This window comes from Lonchura striata, chromosome 22 (assembly GCF_046129695.1).
Source record: "Lonchura striata isolate bLonStr1 chromosome 22, bLonStr1.mat, whole genome shotgun sequence".
In the NCBI taxonomy this organism is placed as follows: domain Eukaryota; kingdom Metazoa; phylum Chordata; class Aves; order Passeriformes; family Estrildidae; genus Lonchura; species Lonchura striata.
Window position 1 is genome coordinate 10,620,986 of NC_134624.1, and position 18,638 is coordinate 10,639,623.

Consider the following 18,638-nt stretch of genomic DNA (forward strand, 5'->3'; position numbering starts at 1 on the left):
GCTTTAGCTCTGTTGGCGTTAAATGGAGTTGGTGATGATGTGCTGCGGCACAGATGGATAATGGGAATTCATTGGATTGTCTGGGCACGTTACTTTGTTGGCTTATCTTTTATTCTGCTTGGTTTGCTTTGGGTAAGGAAAGATCTCTGGTGTGAAAGTCTGTTCTGAGGTGGTGTTACTGTCTAAGGGGTTGCAATGGAGTTAATATTAAACAGAAACCCCCAACACCCCCACTAGTCCCCTAAAGCACAGTACAGCTATTGGACTCTAACCATAAAACCTGGATGTTGATGTCTTTTTACACAGAACTTTACTCAGTTCTCATTTTTTCATAAAAATGATTGCTTCCATTGGAGCAATCTTGGGAGAAGGACAAATATCAAGTATCAAGACCTGTACAAGCAGATTTTATAATAATTTTGTTTGGTGTTCTTGCATAAGAACATTCTGCAGGCTTGGCTTTTATGGCTAAGGTGCCCTGTTGAAGCACAAAAGCTCTGTTCAAGCTGTGTAGTTTTTAAAACAGGCTGGAAACAGAGGTATGGAATGGAGCATGTGTTGCAGCAAGAGGAGACAGTTCAAAGGAGTGGACCAAGTCGTGTGTGGGAGCTGCACTGAGGGTCAAATGGAGGTCTGGTTCTGTAAAGTATGTAAGGAAGTTGCCAACACAAATATTACCTTGCAGCTTACATGTGCTGAGAGAACGCAGCACAGCCCTGCAGCAGGGATGGAGCAGAGTAACCATCAGTCTGGTTCCCTGAGGATGTCAGTCAGGAAAGGAAGTGTGCGATGCCAGAAAGCCTGGATAGAGCTGCAGGTTTAGAGGACTTGTTGTCTGAAGTATTTTTAATTATTGCTATTAATATAATGGAACGCAGCCTAGGAGCTGAGTTTTTAAAATATAATTAAAGCAGAAGTCAGCAGAGGGATTTCTCTGCTGCGAGGCAGAGGCCCGGCTCAGGAGCAGTACCTGCTCAGGAAGGTGAATTCCCAGAGTGGCGATGCTCTCCCTGTGACTCCCAAGTGTGCTGGCAGCTCCCACCAAACACCGGCTTGGAGGGAAGAAGAGAACCGAAGGGATCAGGAAGCTTTCCCAAGCTCGTCCTGCATTCCCTTTTGTCGGAATACAGTTCCAGTTGGAAGGCAGCCACTGGCACCTTGGCCGAGGCTGGGAGCAGGCTGCAGAGTGTGACGATAGCTGCCCTCCAGATCGGGCACTGGCCTCAGCTGCCATTTGGGCCAGCCAGCAAATTATTTGGCTCGCTGGAAGGAGGCCTCTCCGTCCCACTGCTGTACAATGCAGCTCCGTGTTAGCTGTTTAATTTCAAATTAATGAGTGTACATAAAAGAGTTAAAACATCAGTTGTAGTCAGAGAAAAGAAAGAAAAATCTTTCTTGTAACTGGGATGCTTTTCAGGAACTTGGCTGCTGGGAAGGCGAGAGGCATGTGCTTTTCCACCCTGCTTTAGGTGATGGCTTAGTTCAAGGGGGCCCAGATTTGGCTCAGTCAACAGTTGTGTTGGCGTCTTGCCATCAAATGTGCATAAAATGGAGCTGACTGCAATTCCCTCCTCGCTCTAACATGGAGGGGCAGCCGGAGGGACCCGAGGCTGCCGTGCCGTGCCGCAGGTTGGCTTGGCTCTGAGGGTTACTCTGGCATGTGCAATCCCTGCAGCACGAGCTGTTGCATTGTGACTGGGTCGTTGCTTTCCAGTCCCTGGGTTGTATTTTGGTGTCTTGTCATAACTAATGCATTTCAGCCCTTGTTGTGCCTGTGATCCCAAAATCTCTCTCCTTTCTCACAGTGGCTCGTGTGCTTGTCCAGATGTAGGAGGTTCGGCTCTCATTTGCAGACTCTTCCTATGATTCTGTGGCTTATGCTCATTGCCACAAAATCGAGATAAAACACAACTGGCATTTTAGCTGCTCCAAGAACATTGTGTGTAAATAAACCACTAAATAGTTCAGCCTGTGAAATGTAAATACACACAGCTCACTGCCACAGCTGATGGTGTTTTTCTGTCTCCTTTCTACCCTCCCACCCCTGCCAAGAGTGGGCCAGCCTGATGGTTTTTTTTCCTCTTGCTCTTTCATACAAAGCAAATGACTGCTAAGTATCATGTAGGTGGTATGGAGGCACCACGACAGATTCATGATTTGAATTTGGATGAAAAGAAGCACTTGTGTCCTCTTCCACATTGCTTCTGCACCATCTTCTGGAGATTCCTAGACTCTGATGACCCAGAAATTCTTCTTTGGTCTGACTTTGAGCTTGAGCCTATTTTTAATAGCAAAGCAGTGAAGTCAGTAGAAGAGCAGAGGCCCAACTGTGATGACATTTTTAGCCTGTGCCCTTTGTTCATCCTATACACAAAAGGTCATGAACTGCAGTGAAAGAGGGATCACAGAGGGCGCAGAACAGACAAAGGTGGAACAAATTGTCAGTGGCAGAAGCATAAAGAAGAGAAGCGAAAGTTTTGTGTTCTGAAGGCGCTCGAAGGCCACGTGCATCCCGTGGTGAGATCATGTCTCTTGTGTTCAAAGTGAGTGGGCCCGGAGCGAATTCAGAGGAGTCTGCTGCTGAGGTGTGGGAGGCAGGAAGGGACTGCACGGTTTCCATGGCATGATGTTAATGAGCACCTCCGCTTTTTTCTGAGAGAAAAGATGCCAAAACTGCAGTTCTGCATACAGACAGGTGTGCTTCTAAGCAATAAAAGGATTTTTAAATACGTCTGAAACATACGAAAAGCCTGATTCTACAGACGAAGCACTTACTTGAGGTTAAAATAATGGGATCGACACTGCATGTTGTGTTTTCCGACTCATTTGACTTGGAATGGAGCTGAATTTGTAGTGTTGCCTATTTTCCTACAGGAAGTCATGAGACTGTTCCTGACGAGATTTCACAGGTAATGCAGAGATGGCAGATCCCCTGAACTCTGTGCTCTTATTGTGAGGCTGTTTGCAGATCTTCTCATCTTCTGATGTGCTGAGGAAGGAATTATGCATTCATGTGAGAGTAGTAGACTTTCAGTTTGCAGTAATAAAATTTGTGTACCTTGTATAACAGTTCTTGTGTAACTGTGAGTGCCTGCTCTCTGCCACTTCCACTGGCTGCAGCTGGGGAATGTGTGTGTGTGGGTTTATCTTGTTGTCTTATTTATCCCCTGCCCGCTCCTTTCCCTTTTTTAGGAATGCAATTGCACGATTAGGCTTCCTCTTTTTTCTTCTTCTCTAAGCAGCTTTTAAATCCCTTGTCTGATGTAACTTGTTACTCTAGGGGGAAGGGTCCTGAAGATATCCAGTGAGTAGTTTTCACTAAATTCAAAAGAAGTTGAAGTAATGTGTTTAGTGCATCGATTAGAGGGAAGGACAGACAGAAGAAAATTGTTGTGCTGTAGGAAGCATCTGGCCAGCCCCTCAGAACACGAGGAGCCCCAGGGCAGTGGCAGCTTTCCCTGTGCTGGGGAGAGCTGGGTTTATTGGGATGCAGAGGGAAGGATCAATCCAGGTCAATGTGGGACCAGGCTCCCTGTCCCTGCAGGAGTGACTGCTGGCCCTGACTGCTCGTGCACAGGCGTGTGGGTGTGTTCATACACAGGCTCACTGGGGTTTGTGTCTTTTTATTATTTTTTAAGTGACCGCCCTCCCCCTAATCTTTAGAGGTAGCAGTATTTTTGCAGGTTAGCTGTAAAAATGTGTACTTTAGTAGGAAAACGAGTTTCTTGGAGAATTCCCAATAGGAGGTAGTTGCTAGACATAGTTGCATTTGCAGGTGATTTTGCCAGCCCCACTGTAATTTGTATATAAAGTCAGTAATTCATTTCTCCTTAGTGCCCTTTGAAGTAACAAACATCCAGGCAGAGAGAACATGATCTGACCAACATTACCAGTTAAATACAACAGCTACTTGTTTCTGTTTCTTAAGTTAAAGTTGCTTATCGTTGTGGCATTCAGACAAAAGTGTCCCTAAAGCCCAGGCTGTGTCCTTTTCCTTGTGCAGTCCACGAGCATGTCCCCAGAGCACTGGGTAGAGCTGGGGCACAAACTGGGGTTGTTCTCTGAGCTGGCGCTGGGCACTGCTGGCCCCCGGGACTGAGCCTTGCCAGGAGCTCAGGTGTGGGCTCAGCCTGCTCCCAGATGCCTCCCGCAGCATCCAGTGAGCTGCTGGAACAGGAGAGCTGCAGCCACTGCAGTGCAGACGTGCCCTGAGGTGAACAGTGGTTGGGGTGAGGAATGTCTGTGATTTGCTCCAAATTTTACGAAAAATCTTGGAATTGTAAAGAAATCTTTCTTCTCCTGCCTACATTTTGTAAAGAAATGGTTTGATGTATAACTGCTCATTGCCATTCCCTCTGAATTCCTGACTCCAGCAGGCTGTGAGGTTTTCAGTGCCTGTCTGGGGAAATTGCTAATTATTTATTTCAATTTTTCTTGGGCAGAACTGAGTGGTGTCTTGGGAACTTCAGAGCAGTGGCCCTTGATGGAGAGTTAGGTATTCTGGCAAGAGGAATGAATCTGGTTTCTAATGCATTTTGTGTTGTCTGAGGCTCTGTCAGGACTAGCACTCTGAGCAGATCACATGGAAACACACAGATGGTTTTCCCAAAACGTGCAGTGTAGCGTTGAAAGAAAACATGAGACATGAGTGTGCCAGTCTGCAGAAGAAAAGGACAAGCAGACAGGGAGCCAAGGTAGGCATCCTGCTTGGTGAAGGTAAGATGGGCTGGTTTTTGACAGAGTTTTGAGACATCATGGTTCCAGGCTTTGTGTATGGACGATTAGGAGGTTAGTTTTATCTGTGTTAAATTTGCAGATAAGGAATAGATACCAGCTGGGTGCCTGGTTTTGTGTCACATCCCCTTTTGGCAGTGATGCTGTGGGAGACGTGTCAGGATGAAAAGTGGAAAGAGAGCTGGTCTGTGACTCAAGGTTTGACAGCTTTAAAATCCTGATAGACTGGAATGTGTTTTCCACCACTGGTTTTTGTAGGGAGCAGTTCTACGAATATCTTTGGGGAAAATCCTGTATCAACAAGACAGATGAACAAAGTGTGTTTCCTTTTGGTTTTTGGTTACTACTTGTGCCTCTAAACAGGGAATGGGAAACATTTGAAAGCCAGTCAAGATTCCATAACTGAGAAGAAGTGATGGCTTAAAAGAAGGCAGTTGAGTCGTACAAGTGTTCTGTCAGGAGGTCAGGGTGCTGTATTCAGGAAACTGCTCCTAATTCTGCCTGTCCTCACTGATACATGAGCTTACAGACCCCTGACATCCTCCTGTGCCCTGTGGTTACACCGTGGCTGCACGTTGAGTGTGTGAGGTTCCCTTTGCTCCTACACGTCGGTGGGGAGTTGTGGCCATCCCTTCCAGGAGGCAGCTGAATGGCAGCTCACAGAGATGCTGGCTATGTAGCAAATCTGAGAGGAGGTAATGCACTTACTGGACACATCCATGCTGGACTTGCACCGTCAGCTTGGTTTCCCTGACCCAGAGCTTTCCCTCAGGCTCACGGAGCCTGCCTTGCTTTGCAGGCTTGAATCCCAGGGCAGGGCCAGCAGGGAGTGCATGCCATTAACTTCAGCACTGCTTTCCCTTCCAGCTAAGCCTGGAAAACCTTAGCCAAAAGACAGCAAACCACAGGGAAGTGGAGATGTGTGTGATGTAAGTGACATCTGACTTTAAAAATACTGGCCAGCACAGTGAAACCTCTATCCGTGTCCCATATCCCTCCTCCCTTCAGCTCCAGCTTTAACTGCCATCCTCTGGGGTGTCCGTGAAGCTTTGCTACATGGGTGCTGCAATGGGATGAATTTGTAAAATCCAGTAATGTATTGCATTCAGCAAACCTGGAATTGTGTGTTCTGAGGGCTTGTCGGGAAGAACCTGGCACACCAAGTGTGGGGCTTGGCGAGCACGGGCTTTCTGCCTTGTATGGCCTGAGGAGCTGGCAAAGTCTTTGAGAGAATAAGTTCTGCTGGAAGCCACCATTTTCTGACTTATTCTAACAGTCTTTTAAACCAGTGTTTCAATGTCTCCTTCTGCAGACTCTGGAGAGCATTTTTTAATGTGTTACTTAAGAAAAATTGTCATGCAAAACAGCCCAACAGTTTCTTTTGCATGAAAGAAAGCAAACAGCATCAAACAGAGAACAAGAAATAAAGTAGGTGATATTCCTGGTGTAGTTGAGCTGTCAAAACTTGTCTGTCTGCAGACAAGCAGGGATCCATGTGATAACTTCTAGTATCAAAGGGAAGGAGAGGTCCCCGTTGTGGATGTGCTCCTGGTTGTTTTTTATTTACATTGTTCATTTGGAGCTGAGCAGTCCCTTAGGAAAGGAGCTGTATTCCTTCCCTTACTGTGCCCACTTGCTGTTCTAATAATAATTCTCCCTCCTGTCTGTACTGCTGCTGCATTACAACACAGTCCTTAGTGCAGGAGCACCTCCTCCTCTCCCGAGCTGCTCCTGATAGTAGCTCTTCCTTTGTACAGCACCAAATACCACCCCCTTCAGAGCATGGTAAGCCAGAACCAGTGCATGAGATAACTAATTCTATTTTCCTCCTCTGTCAGCTGGAAAAGCCAGCTTCATATGTCTCTCCAGCCTTCCAATACCTTTCACATTGGCAGGCTATGGATTTTCTTGTGTATCTTTTACTGATTGCATAAATGGCCTCTTCACAGTGGGTCTGGTGAACGACTCCTTGCATGTGAGAAGTACTTGGTTTTAAAAAACAACCCAAAGCCTAGTTGGTTTTATTTGCCTGTGCCAGGGCTGACACAGGTTATGTTGGCCGTGGTTGGGGTTGTTGGGTAGTATGACTTAAGGGTGATGTAAAATAAAATTCTCTGCCATGAAATTAAAAGACTGATATCTAGATTGTATGAAACATACTTTGCAACTTAAGCAAGCTCCTCAATTTTTGCAAATGTATCTGAAGCTGCTCTGGAGTGCCTGAACTGCCACGGTGGAGCACAGAACCCACGGGCTCGCTGCAGGATTTAGGTCACCCTTGCTGTGGAGCACACAGGACCTGGGGTATTGTCCCTCTTCCTGAAATTCCTGATCACCTCCTGGCTGCTTCTGACATCTGTTTTTTAGGTCTCACTGTTCACTTCAATCTCATATGTTGGTGCTTTAAGTACTTGGTGTTGTTTGTTCTGTGCTGTGTAAATGTGAATGTTTGGAGGTTTCAGGCACAGGCTGGTGTTCACAGTCTTCATGTCCTTCTTGCCAGGCTCATCCCAAAGCTTGTGACATCTGGGTGGTATTGTTTTGGACTCTGGCACCCATATTGCAGTTACCTGACAATACAGAAATGCTTTTTTCCTTTTTCTGGAACTCTTCAGCAAGTGGTCTGTGCAGTGCCCCCATGGCCTTGCACTGGTGTTCTGGTGGGCTCTCACATGGGTGTGTAAAAACAAATCTTTGTGGGCTGCATCTTGTCTAAACTGGGGAATCATGAGACTGCTTGGCTGGCAGGTTGGGCCTCTAACTTACCCCAAAAGCTGTGTGGAAACTGCCAGTTTCTCCTGCATTTGTTAGGCGTGAGGTATTTGTTCAGGGAGGCATTTCTGAAGCCTCTTCAGTTATTGTGAAGGATATTTTGTGGCAGTTGCTGAAAGATGCTTCTGGGTGCTTCCTGATGGCTGGAAAGAGGGAGCTTTGCCATTTCCTGGCTTGGACTGGGACATGTAGGTAATTGTTTGTGCAAATAGCATCCCAACAGAGCTGCTGCACAAATGGAAACCTGTTGCTTAACAGAAATACACCAGAACTGGCAGAGAAGCTGCTAGAAGTAAAAGCTCTGCATGTGCCCAGTTAGAGGTGTGTTTATCTTGCACAAAAATCCTGAGCATGGCAGAGCTGAAGACCTAGCAGCCATTTCCAGAGCTGTTTCATTGTTCTTTCTGCTGCAAAATCTAGCTCATCTTTATATGCTCAAAAGGATAATTTGATCAGTGTATGTTTAGAGTAAGATTTTTAAAAGCCACTCTGCCTCTGTAAACTTTCACATTCCCTTACTTACTCAATACTACTATTATCTACATTATATCTTAGATTTTTTTTTGGGTGATTATAGTACAATATAAAATTTTACTCATAGAAAGAGTAAAAATGGATCTGTAGGTATGATTGTGGGCAGTGCAAGCCATGGAATGAAACAGTCATGAGGATGCAGAGAGGAAGGATGGTAGGGTGCTTTTTAGCATTCTGGCTAAATTTGCCTTGTTTTAGCAATAGGAGCCATTGAGCTACAGTTTTCAGAAGTAACAGAGGAAAATGAAATGTCAAGACAACTGAGGCTAGTCTCTAAATACAGCTGCAGGATAAATACCTCTGCAGAAGGCAAATTCGGAGAGGATTTCTTTTTCCAAGTGTGAAACCCAAGCGCTGTTTGTGCTGCAGTCCTTTCATTGTCAGTTTTGTGTTTGTGAAGACAGTCCTCAAGAGGTTTTTTTTTTGTGACTATTATTGTTGCTTTTAATTTTGCTCTGTTAACTAGTGCATTGTGCAATAATTAGTCCCATGCCTTGATTATCAGCTGTTTTTTTTAATGAGTCTTGAGCAGAGTAACCTGTGGAGAACTGCATGCTCTGTGTTACATCCCCATGGAACTGAACGTGCATCTCAGTCTGGATGAGGTCATGGCAGCCGTTGATTTTTGAGTAATATGGCTGTTTTTTTCTTCATAGGACTGAGCTTGCCCTAAAAGAAACCATGTCATCAGGGGGAGCTGAAGATGATATTCCTCAAGCAGAGAGAAAAACGGTGACAGACTTTTGCTACTTATTGGATAAATCTAAGCAGCTCTTCAATGGCTTAAGGTTAGTGGATTTTTGACAGTATTCCTTCAGAAAAGCCTGGGAACTCACACTGCAGTAGTGATGCTGAACTCAGTACAGTGAACATTTTCAACCCAAACCCAGTAAGTTCGTTTAGGAGAGAATAATGAACCTCTGTATGGGTACTTTTGGACCGTGTATGTAAGAATGTTTTGTAGGAGCAGAGGCTCCAGTTAATAGTAAACTAGAATTTGGATATCCCATGAAATTGATGTGATTATTGCTGAAATGGTGTGTTTGAAGGCCACAGTTAAGGATTAGGTGTGACTGTGTGCAGTCCACAGTGTGCAAATGCAAACCACTACTGTCTATGTGGAAAAAGAAAGGAATGAGGAGGATTTTTCTGGCTGGGAGGAAAGGAGGAGAGGGAATTTCTTTAGGGAAGAAATTTAGGAAGCAATAAACAGAAACATCAAAACCATACCCTGTATGTGTCTGCTGAAACAAGTGCTTAATCTGAACTGTGGAGAAAGGTAAAATCTACATTTATCTACTAAGCAGCTGCAACAACAGCTGGAAAGTCCAACTGGTTTGTCTGCAGGGGAATACAGGTTTGGACAGTAACATGGATATCCTGTTTATGTCAATATATGCTGAGTTAAACAGCATGTATCCAAAGCTGCTTTATTTCTAAGCTTTGCTGTAGAGTCTCTTAAGTAACAGGGGTTTGAGCTCATATCTGGTTGGCAGTTCAGCCTCTTACTGCTCTCTGAGTAATGCTGTATGTTTGGGCCCTTATAGCTTGCTGTTAGTCAAACACAGATGGTTAGCAAAGATGCTTTTAATTCCTCCGCCCCCTGCTATTGATAATCCTTTCATGTGCTTTAGAAGTTGATTACCAAATCCAAAACAAACAGTTTGTGCTCCAAAATCTGAATGGCAAACGGGCAGTAGAGACAAGGAGTTCTTGGTGATTGAGCCCCCATGAAAGACAGTCTAAAGCAAAAGAACTGAGATCTTGAGACCAGGATTTCCAGGACTGTATATGACATTACACTGGCTTTCTGATGGGTTTTGCTTGAAATTTTGGCCTGAAATGAGCGCAGTACATGTGTGGCTGTGTGCTGCTTCAGTTCAGATCACAAAGGTGGCAGAGAACCTCCAGCCATTCTGTGCCTCCTTTACCATGGAGGGAGGTACTGCTTGTATCAGATTTCGAGATGAGAGATGGAGTTTCTCAGTGTATCCATGGTACTTTCCAGGAAGAAACCTTCTTGTCCAGCTAAATGAAAAGGAAATGGAGAATACCTTTGGATGAAGTATGGCAAATAAAAATAGAGATGGGTTTAAGCAGCCAGTTCTGCTGTGCAAAACTAGGAGTATTGCAGAACAGGAACCTCTGTCCTTACTGTAGCCTGGCACAGTTACTTCTTACACCTGACCACCATTTCACCTCTAAGACCTGTGATTCCCGTGGGCATAATGACAGGATAAAGCAACATTATAATTCTCAGGTATCTGCTCTGTTAATGCTTGTTCTCTGAGGAGTTCACCTGGAAATGTCTTGGCAAGCATCCCAGTTCTTAGTCCAGTTGCTTCATAATAAATGCATTTGATTCATGCCTGACACCTCCTGTTTTGAAGATGATGATGGCCTTTGCTGCTGTGTTTTATGCTATTCTCTTGCCCCTACCACGTTTCATAGAAAAGAAGTGATGGGGGAGGGAAAGGAGAGCAATGATTTCCTTCCCAAAACCTCCTCTGGGCACTTCAGCTACAGGGAGCTGAGCCTATAGCTGTGTTGGCAGCTGCTTAGCTGTTGCTGCTGCCAAAAATTGCAAGGGCTCAGCCTGCCACGTCTTTGTTTCAGTAGCATTTCCTTCCTCTCTTCCCAATACAGATGCCAAATACAGCATTTGAGGAAAACATATGATGGTCTGCCAAGGTTGCTGCTCGAAAGTGTACTTTGTGCTGGTGCTCCCAGTGATAGCATCTCCTGTGGCTGTGCCTGCTAGGATAGCCCAGGGGGGCTGTCTTCCTAGTGTCTCTACCCTGGGCTATAAGTTAGAATAAGCTGCTAATGAAGTATGCTGCAATGGCTCTCCCCTTTCCCCACCCCTGCTGGCTTTTTTCTTGAAAAAGGCTGGGAAGAGGGAGAGTGTAAGGAAGCAGTTTGTCATGGTGTTTTGTCATTGGTATTACTTTCTTTTAAATGTTAAAAAGTGCTTAAATGTGCTCAGTAGCACAAAGAAGCCTGAAACTTCAAGGAATTAAAAGACTTTCAGCAACTGTATTTTAGGGAAGTGATTGTCCCTTTGTACTGGGCACTGGTGAGGCAGCTTGTCCTGTTCTGGGCCCCTCATGGTACGAGAGACACTGAGGGGCTGGAGCACGTCCAGGGATGGGAACAAAGCTGCAGAAAGGTCTGGAACACCAGGAGCAGCAGAGGGAGCTGGGGGGCTCAGGAGGTCCCTTCTGGCTCTGTGCCACAGCACTTTTCTCCCACTGCTGCTCAGGTTCTGGGAACAGGAGCCTGTAACTACTACGAGCCCATGAACATAAAAGGAAATTGTCTCTTTTTATCACCTGTCAAAACTGTGAATGTCTTTAAAGCTTTAAATGTTAAACTTACAGTTATTGTAGCCTTCCTCTTTGAAGCGTGCTGCTGAGTCTCTAGGATTTTCTCAACCTCTTTAGTGTCCCTGTGTGACAACTTCCATGTGGCGCTGGCCAAGCACACCTCAGCACCTTTAATTGGGTTTCAGCCAGTGTTATCTGGCAGCATGGCTGAAATGAACTGACAGAGAATTAATTATGAGCACATAAGTGGTGCTGGTCTTTGTGGAGACAAAGAGTACAGCAAGAACTGGATAAAATTCTGGACTGTCTGTGAAAATTATCCACTAGTGCAGCAGGAGAACCAGTCTTCTGTGCCCAGTGTGAGAAACCCATCATTCTAGAACATCAGAGTTTGTGTCTTCATGTCCCATTTGGAATGTTTTAAAAGCCAAGAAATTGGAAATGGTTTCCACCTGTTGTTGCAGGCTATTGTACTGTCCTAAATCAAATCTCTGCATTTGGATTAGTTTGGTTGCTCCTTTTTCCCTCTTGTAGTGATGTTCAGCCAGAGCAGTGCTGAGCCAGCAGCCTGGGCTGGGCACACCCCACAGGAAAACCTGCTGTCTTTGTCTCTGCTCACTGCTCTGGTGTCCTCCTGTAGATCTGGAAGGAGCAAAAAGTCTTGTTGCAGCACAGGTCTTGAGCTCTCAAGTTGGGTGTATAATTGCTTCTGGGTCATGTATTCCGTGTCTCCTTTGGTGGGAGGAGCTGTGTTAAAAGTCCACTCTGCAGTCAGCTGAGGATTTGGGATTCTTTTGGGCTATTTCTCACCAAATAATGCACGTTCCCATGTTCTATTAAAAAAAAAAATGCGCACTAAGTGTCCTCTTTTGCTTATGCATCCGTTTTCTCATGGCAAAATTTCTTGGTACATGGGAGCAGCATGTGTGACGTTCAGCACAGAGCAGTAGAGGGGTGGCAGGAAGGGCAGCTCTTGTCTGCAAAAAGCTGTAGTGAAACCACAGTATTGTATTGTCATAAATGAAGTTTTATTACAGCCATGTCAGAATACTATCAAAAGAACAAGTGCTACTGTCTGTTTCCATGGAGATCCTTCCCGTTCCCCGGGGAGCCGAGGAATCCGTGGTGTTGTGCAGCTATGCCAGCTGCAATTAGGGGAGCAGGCTGCAGGAGGAATATCCGTGTGGACAGGCAGCAGTGGCTGCAGACAGCAGTGCCAAGCACGGGGCACTGCCCTGGCATGGGCTCCTGAAAGCACCACTCATTTCCACATCCTCTCATCTGATGCAGCGCAGCGAGTCGGGCTGGGCTTTGTCTGTGGGTTAGCTTAGGATGTTTAGGCTTGTGCAGAGGAAGGTGTGGAATGGGGAGGTGACAGGTGAGTGTGTTAATTAGCTCACTGATGAGGGGTAGATCCATGAACATCATCAGCCCACAGTTACCTGTCTAATTTTTAGTTTATGCAGGTACTGATGTTTGAGAGAAGGGTGCTTTTTTAGGTTAGGGTTCTTCAGGTCAACTTGTTCATTCAGGCATTCCATAAGTTAGTGCCAGGGAACTTTGATTTGTACAGTTTAAAAAAAAACCTCCATTTTAGTGTTGTTTTGTAAATATTATTTTTTTTAATAGATACTACAACATTGAATCTTGTGGATGTGCTAATTAAATTGAATTAAAGCTCTTGCTATGTCAAAGTGTGTGCTGTATCTTGGGTGTGTTTGGACAGTGCCTTAGATTCTTTTGTTTAGCTAAAATATTTATGTCTATTACAACGAGAGAAGGTGGTGAATTGTTCCTTGCAGAAAATGCTTTAAATTTGCATGTGTTTGTATTAAGCTGTATTTGAATAAAGATGTTGGTACCCTGAAGCACATATTCATATTCCTGTTTACCCCTTGCTACACCAACATATGTTGCAAGATTTTGAGCAGCCCATTGCAAGTTTGAAGGGATTTTTTTGGTTTTTAATTTGGTAAAATCCTGCACAGATTCCTTGGCATCTTCATAGAATATCAGCACCAAGTGCTGGAATGCTTTTCCAGGCTGGTAAGAGCTGTAGCTGGTAAGGGATTCATTTTACTTGTAGTAGCTGAGCTAGGTCCCTTCAAGCTGTGTGGGAAGTACAGTTGGCTGACGAGCAGAGGAATATTAATTTCCTTTCCTACCTCGGGTGCTGTTAAAGCAATTACAGTGAGCAGAAACAGGCCAGAATGCTGCTCTGAAATGGTGTGTACTGCTCTGCTTCTCTGGCTCCTTCAGAGGACATGGCAAGGGCTCCTAAAGGTGGTGCTTCGCTTGGGCACTGCCCTCCAGGCTTGGATGTGGAATGTGCTGCTTTTCTGTCTGCTGAAGGTGGTGCACGAACCAGCACAGTGATTTGAGAGAGCATTCCTTGTGGAAATCAATCTTGAATCAAATGAAAGAGGATTCTGTCTTGGAGAAGCTGTTCTACATCTACTTACAGTGTTGTTCATCTCCTTTGAAAGAGATTTGGTGTAGATGCATAGGGAATGTGTGCTCAGTGGGACTCTGTTGCATTTATTTAAAAATTCAGGTAATTCCTGAGAGATGGGAGGAGTGAGGGTTGAGAGCACAAACGTTTAAAGGCAAAATCCTTAGGAATACATCATAGTTGTGGGCTGGAAATACACCATGGAAATGGAGGGGAGGTGGGAGAGCAGAGCTGAACTGGGTTGACTGACTCACCTGGTAGCACTGGAGAGTGACAGGAAAAACCAGAAGTTGTCAGGTTGTGTTGTGTCACTAGCTGTGAGTGAGAGGGTGACAAATGTGGTGATGCTGTAACAGAACCCAGTGGGTGTTAACTGTGAGCATCCATTTGCTGGCCTGACATGGTGGTAGTGGGGCAGTGGTTTTGTTTGTGATGTCACAGGCTCTGCTTCTGAAAAAAAAAATTCTTCCCTTAATCACTAACAATAAATATTATCAGTCTGTATCAACTAATTTCCATCTGCTTGTTCTTGGGTAGGGTTTTTCTGTATTATGATCTTTTGAGAGTCCACTTTGTCTGTCTGTGCATATAATTGTAACATTACTTCTCTTTTAGCAAAATTTTAAGTTATTTTCAAACACCTGTTGCATGTAGGAACGTAATGATTTCCTATTTGGAGAGATACAGTAACGACAGGTTTTGAGAAGCTCTGGTAATCATGGTTCTTGTAGTTCTGGGTGCAGGCAGAATTCTAAAGTATGTCAATGAATCCTGAACAGAGCAGTTCTGACTTTGACACAAACATGCTGCTGTCATGTTGGGCTGACTGCAGCAGGATTCTGCTTCCTAATTCTGCTTTTGTCACTGTCTCTTGCAGGGATTTACCTCAGTATGGGCAGAAGCAGTGGCAGTCCTATTTTGGGCGAACATTTGATGTTTACACCAAACTCTGGAAGTTCCAACAGCAGCACCGGTAAGGAAATGTTGCAGGCAGATGTGTTGTGTGGGTTTAAGTGCAGCTCTAATCTCTGGAATGCCCAGAGCCCCAGCTAAGATTGAGATTTCACTGTGTTGTTCAAGCATGAAGGGAGGGAACAGCAGCTTCCTGCAGTGCTCACAGTCTATTGAATTAAAATGTTGCAGAGTGTTCAGTGTGACTTTTTTAACAAACCCTTTTGCTCTACCTGAGTGTGTGGTGCTTTAATTTCTCACTGAGGAGGTGATGGATTCTGCAGAGCAGAATCTGGAATGGTGTGAAGTCTCTTGCTGCAGTGTGGGCTCTGATCCTTCACACCTTCCTCTGGCTGCATAGTCTGAGTGTTCTCCTGGGAAGTGGTGACCTTTTGTTGTGTGTATTTTGTGCAACACACTTATGTCTGGTTCTGGCAAGTTTATGCAAGATAAATGGCCCTTGTGGGGTGTGTGTGCTGTTGGCTCTGTGAGGGGCTGCTGCTGGCAATGCTGCACCAGTAATGAAAGCTGAATTTAGCCCTGCAATGGCTCTTTGTCTTGTCCGGTGGGATGTTCTGGGGAATTTGGGAATCCTTTTAATCTTTCTTTTCTCTCTTGCGACATAGACAAGTTTTGGACAATCGGTATGGGTTGAAGAGGTGGCAAATTGGGGAAATTGCTTCCAAGATTGGGCAGCTCTATTACCATTATTAGTAAGTAAGCACAGAAGTGGATTCAGTGGGCAATGCAGGGTTAGTGGCAGCTGCATGCCAAATGTCTGGATGCTCAGTCAGGAGGAATCAGTGTCTGGGCTGAGTCATGATGCCAGTTCGTGAACGAGGGCCCTGGGGACTGCATGGGGTGCTGCAGGGAAAGGCCCCTGAGAGCCCAGTGCCACATTGCTGGTCACACTGGTACTGCCCAAGGACTTCATTCCTGCCTCCAAAGTGTCTTCCACGTGTGCTGCATTGGAATGTTGTGCAGAAGTGTGATTTACGAGTTTGGGAGCTCAGTGTTCCTTTAAGCTGTTCAGTGACCCCATCACCTGTCCGTGTGGTGCGAGGTGGGCAGCTCTGATTGTTATCTGAATGGGATCCAGGCTCTGACAGCTGCCTTCCCAGAGAGAGCCTGGCGTTCACAGGATGGCACTCGAGGAGGGAGCTCTGCCCGGGGTGCACAGGGTGTCTGGGGGGCAGGAGGGAGGGTTGGGCATGCCTGTCCCTCCGGGGCAGTGGGTGATGCCCGTGTTCCCGCAGCCTGCGCACCTCCGAAACCAGCTATCTCAACGAGGCTTTCTCCTTCTACTCGGCCATCAGACAGAGGTCCTACTACTCCCAGGTCAACAAAGAAGACAGGTATGCCTGAATGGAGGCCCTTGTTTTTTCAAGACTACAAAGGTGTGTGGAAGCAGCAAGGAGCTATAAACTGTAGGAGCATAACTGGGATAAAATCCATGTTGTTGAAGGAAGTTTCTTTTAATCCTTCTGCCACTATTGTAAAATTCAGGATAAATAAGAGCTTTTCTGTATGACTGGAAGAATATTCTGTTATCTGGTCCTGGATAGAAGGCTTTGAGCCCCAAATTTTTGTCATTTAAAATCTTGAGCAGTGTCAGTGCTGGGAGCTGGAATGCTGTGGGTGGAATATGGGTCAGCTGGGCTGGAGCAAAGGAGTCTATTTGATTCTCATCAGGCCTTTCAGGGGAGCAGCAGCTCGTACTGCAGTACAGCAGGGTTTGAACAGCCAGCCATGATATCTGACTCCCATGCCCCTGTCAAGTAAGGAGGCTGTTGCTTTCTTACATTATTTTTTATATCCCTGTGCTCAATTTTAACTAAACCTCCAAGCAGCCAGGTGGCTATTCATCACCACGTGAGTTCAGTCAGAGCTCTTAACCTGCAAATGTTCAGCCCTGCTGTGGTCTCAAACTCCTCCTCTCCCTTAGCCCTGCTACCTGCTTCTGTTCTATTTTAATCTCAGGTTTGGCTGTGGTGTTTTTGTTGTTGTGTCTAGGCCCGAATTAGTGGTCAAGAAGCTGCGTTACTATGCAAGGTTTATAGTGGTTTGTCTCCTGCTCAACAAGATGGATGTTGTAAAGGACCTTGTAAAGGTATGCTAGAATCAGGATACAGGTCCTGAGGGGTGGGAGGTTGCTGATCCTTGCTTTTCTAGTCTGACATCCAACAGAGGGAATACCTTCTGTGATCCAGACATTTAATAATGACACTTTGGGATCAAAAGGTTTGGTTGCATTGTTTGAACAGCAAGTAGAAATATTCCAGTAGCTGCAGCCCAGACAGGAGGTGCCCTGGAAGTGCAGCAAAGGAACAGCAAGCTGCTCCCCACAGCATATGCTTCCCAGCCCCTCTGTCAACCTTGCTTCAAGCAGTTCCTGGGCTTGACAGCTTTGTGTAGGTTGCATTGCTGTGTGTGTCACAGCTCCCTTGAACTGCAGGCTTAGCTTAGCACAGCTAAACCAGCCACACCATCCCCTTTCTCAAGGTATTTAAAGTTACTTGCAAGCTGAAATTCAAATCCTTGGTATCTGTAGCTTATGGTAATAACCAGTGACGTAGCTGTGAGTGGGATAATTATACTTAACTCCAGATATTCTTTGCATTTGGACCTACGTAAAAGACAATTTGCATTGCCAGAACTCAGTGTAACATTGGCATCCTGTCTGCTGAAAGAGCGCGTTTTGGCTGGCATGTTAGTCAGGAGTGTGCTGCATATGTTCTCAAGGAATTTATTTATTTATTATTCTCAAAGGCCAGAACAGCTAACCAAATGTAAGGTTACTGACTGCCTGTTAAAGTCTGGTTTTAGGACTGACTGTGTCTGTCTCTGAACTGTTTACATCAGGAGCTGTCAGATGAAATTGAAGACTACACGCATCGTTTCAATACTGAGGATCAGGTGGAGTGGAACCTGGTTCTTCAGGAAGTGGCAGCATTTATTGAGGTGAGAATACCAGAGTTTTCTGTATTGTTGATGGAAGTGTTGCTGTATCACCACATTTGTGAGGGAAGCAGGTGTGCCAGTGCAGGGACAGTATGCCTGTCCATGCATCACTGACGCGTGTTCACAGGAATATTTAAATATTGCCAGAATGGGTGGCACTGTTACCATTCGCTCTCCTCCTTTGCTATTCATTTCTACAAAGGGAAGGCAAGCTAAAATAGGAAAACTAAAATGATTATGACTGTAGGAATATGTAGTTGATTCTGCATTAATTTGTAAGGTTGTTGATGACATTTGACTCCCCAGGTAGAGCGAAGCTGAAGCAGAGTCCATGTCATTGGAGGCAGTATGCTTTCTCTCATTGCTGTGCCTTCATGTGCTAGTCCCATGTATTTCTTGCAGTCCCTAGGAACTTTGCTTTTCCAGCTGGGAAGGCTTTTCCCTCCAGCCTGCATACAAATATATAAATTCATGTATGGCAGAGTAATTTTAAAAATCTACCTCATTTGTGAAATGTTTCTTGTAAGTGCCGAGACCTGTGGACTTCTCTCTGACTGCAAATCTGTATGCTTTCCTGAATTCTTGATTTATTCTGGTTGCTTTTTTTAGGCAGACCCTGTCATGGTTTTAAATGATGACAACACCATTGTAATCACCTCTAACAGGCTTTCTGAGACGGGAGCTCCGTTGCTGGAGCAGGGCATGATAGTGGGACAGCTTGCTCTTGCAGATGCGCTCATTATTGGGAACTGCAACAACCAGGTAAAGGAAATGCTGGGCACCTGGGTTTGCATCTTTGGAGTCCCCCATGACATCCCTTGTGATCATACAACACAGATTCCAACAGAGGACAACACTGAAATATTTTTGTTGTGATGGTTGCAGCAGTAGCAAGAGGAAGACAATTC

At 45.3% G+C, this 18,638-nt stretch overlaps 1 protein-coding gene across 1 annotated transcript in view; it reads left to right on the forward strand.

Moving 5' to 3' along the window:
* The window catches only part of SCAI (suppressor of cancer cell invasion), a 37,856-nt gene that overhangs the window by 2,831 nt on the left and 16,387 nt on the right, over window positions 1-18,638 (forward strand). Inside the window, exons 5-11 of the mRNA XM_031506332.2 lie at window positions 8,697-8,828; window positions 14,696-14,791; window positions 15,396-15,482; window positions 16,026-16,124; window positions 16,783-16,879; window positions 17,632-17,730; window positions 18,340-18,492. Coding sequence (XP_031362192.2) covers window positions 8,697-8,828; window positions 14,696-14,791; window positions 15,396-15,482; window positions 16,026-16,124; window positions 16,783-16,879; window positions 17,632-17,730; window positions 18,340-18,492 — 763 coding nt within the window. The remainder of the gene's footprint in view (window positions 1-8,696; window positions 8,829-14,695; window positions 14,792-15,395; window positions 15,483-16,025; window positions 16,125-16,782; window positions 16,880-17,631; window positions 17,731-18,339; window positions 18,493-18,638) is intronic.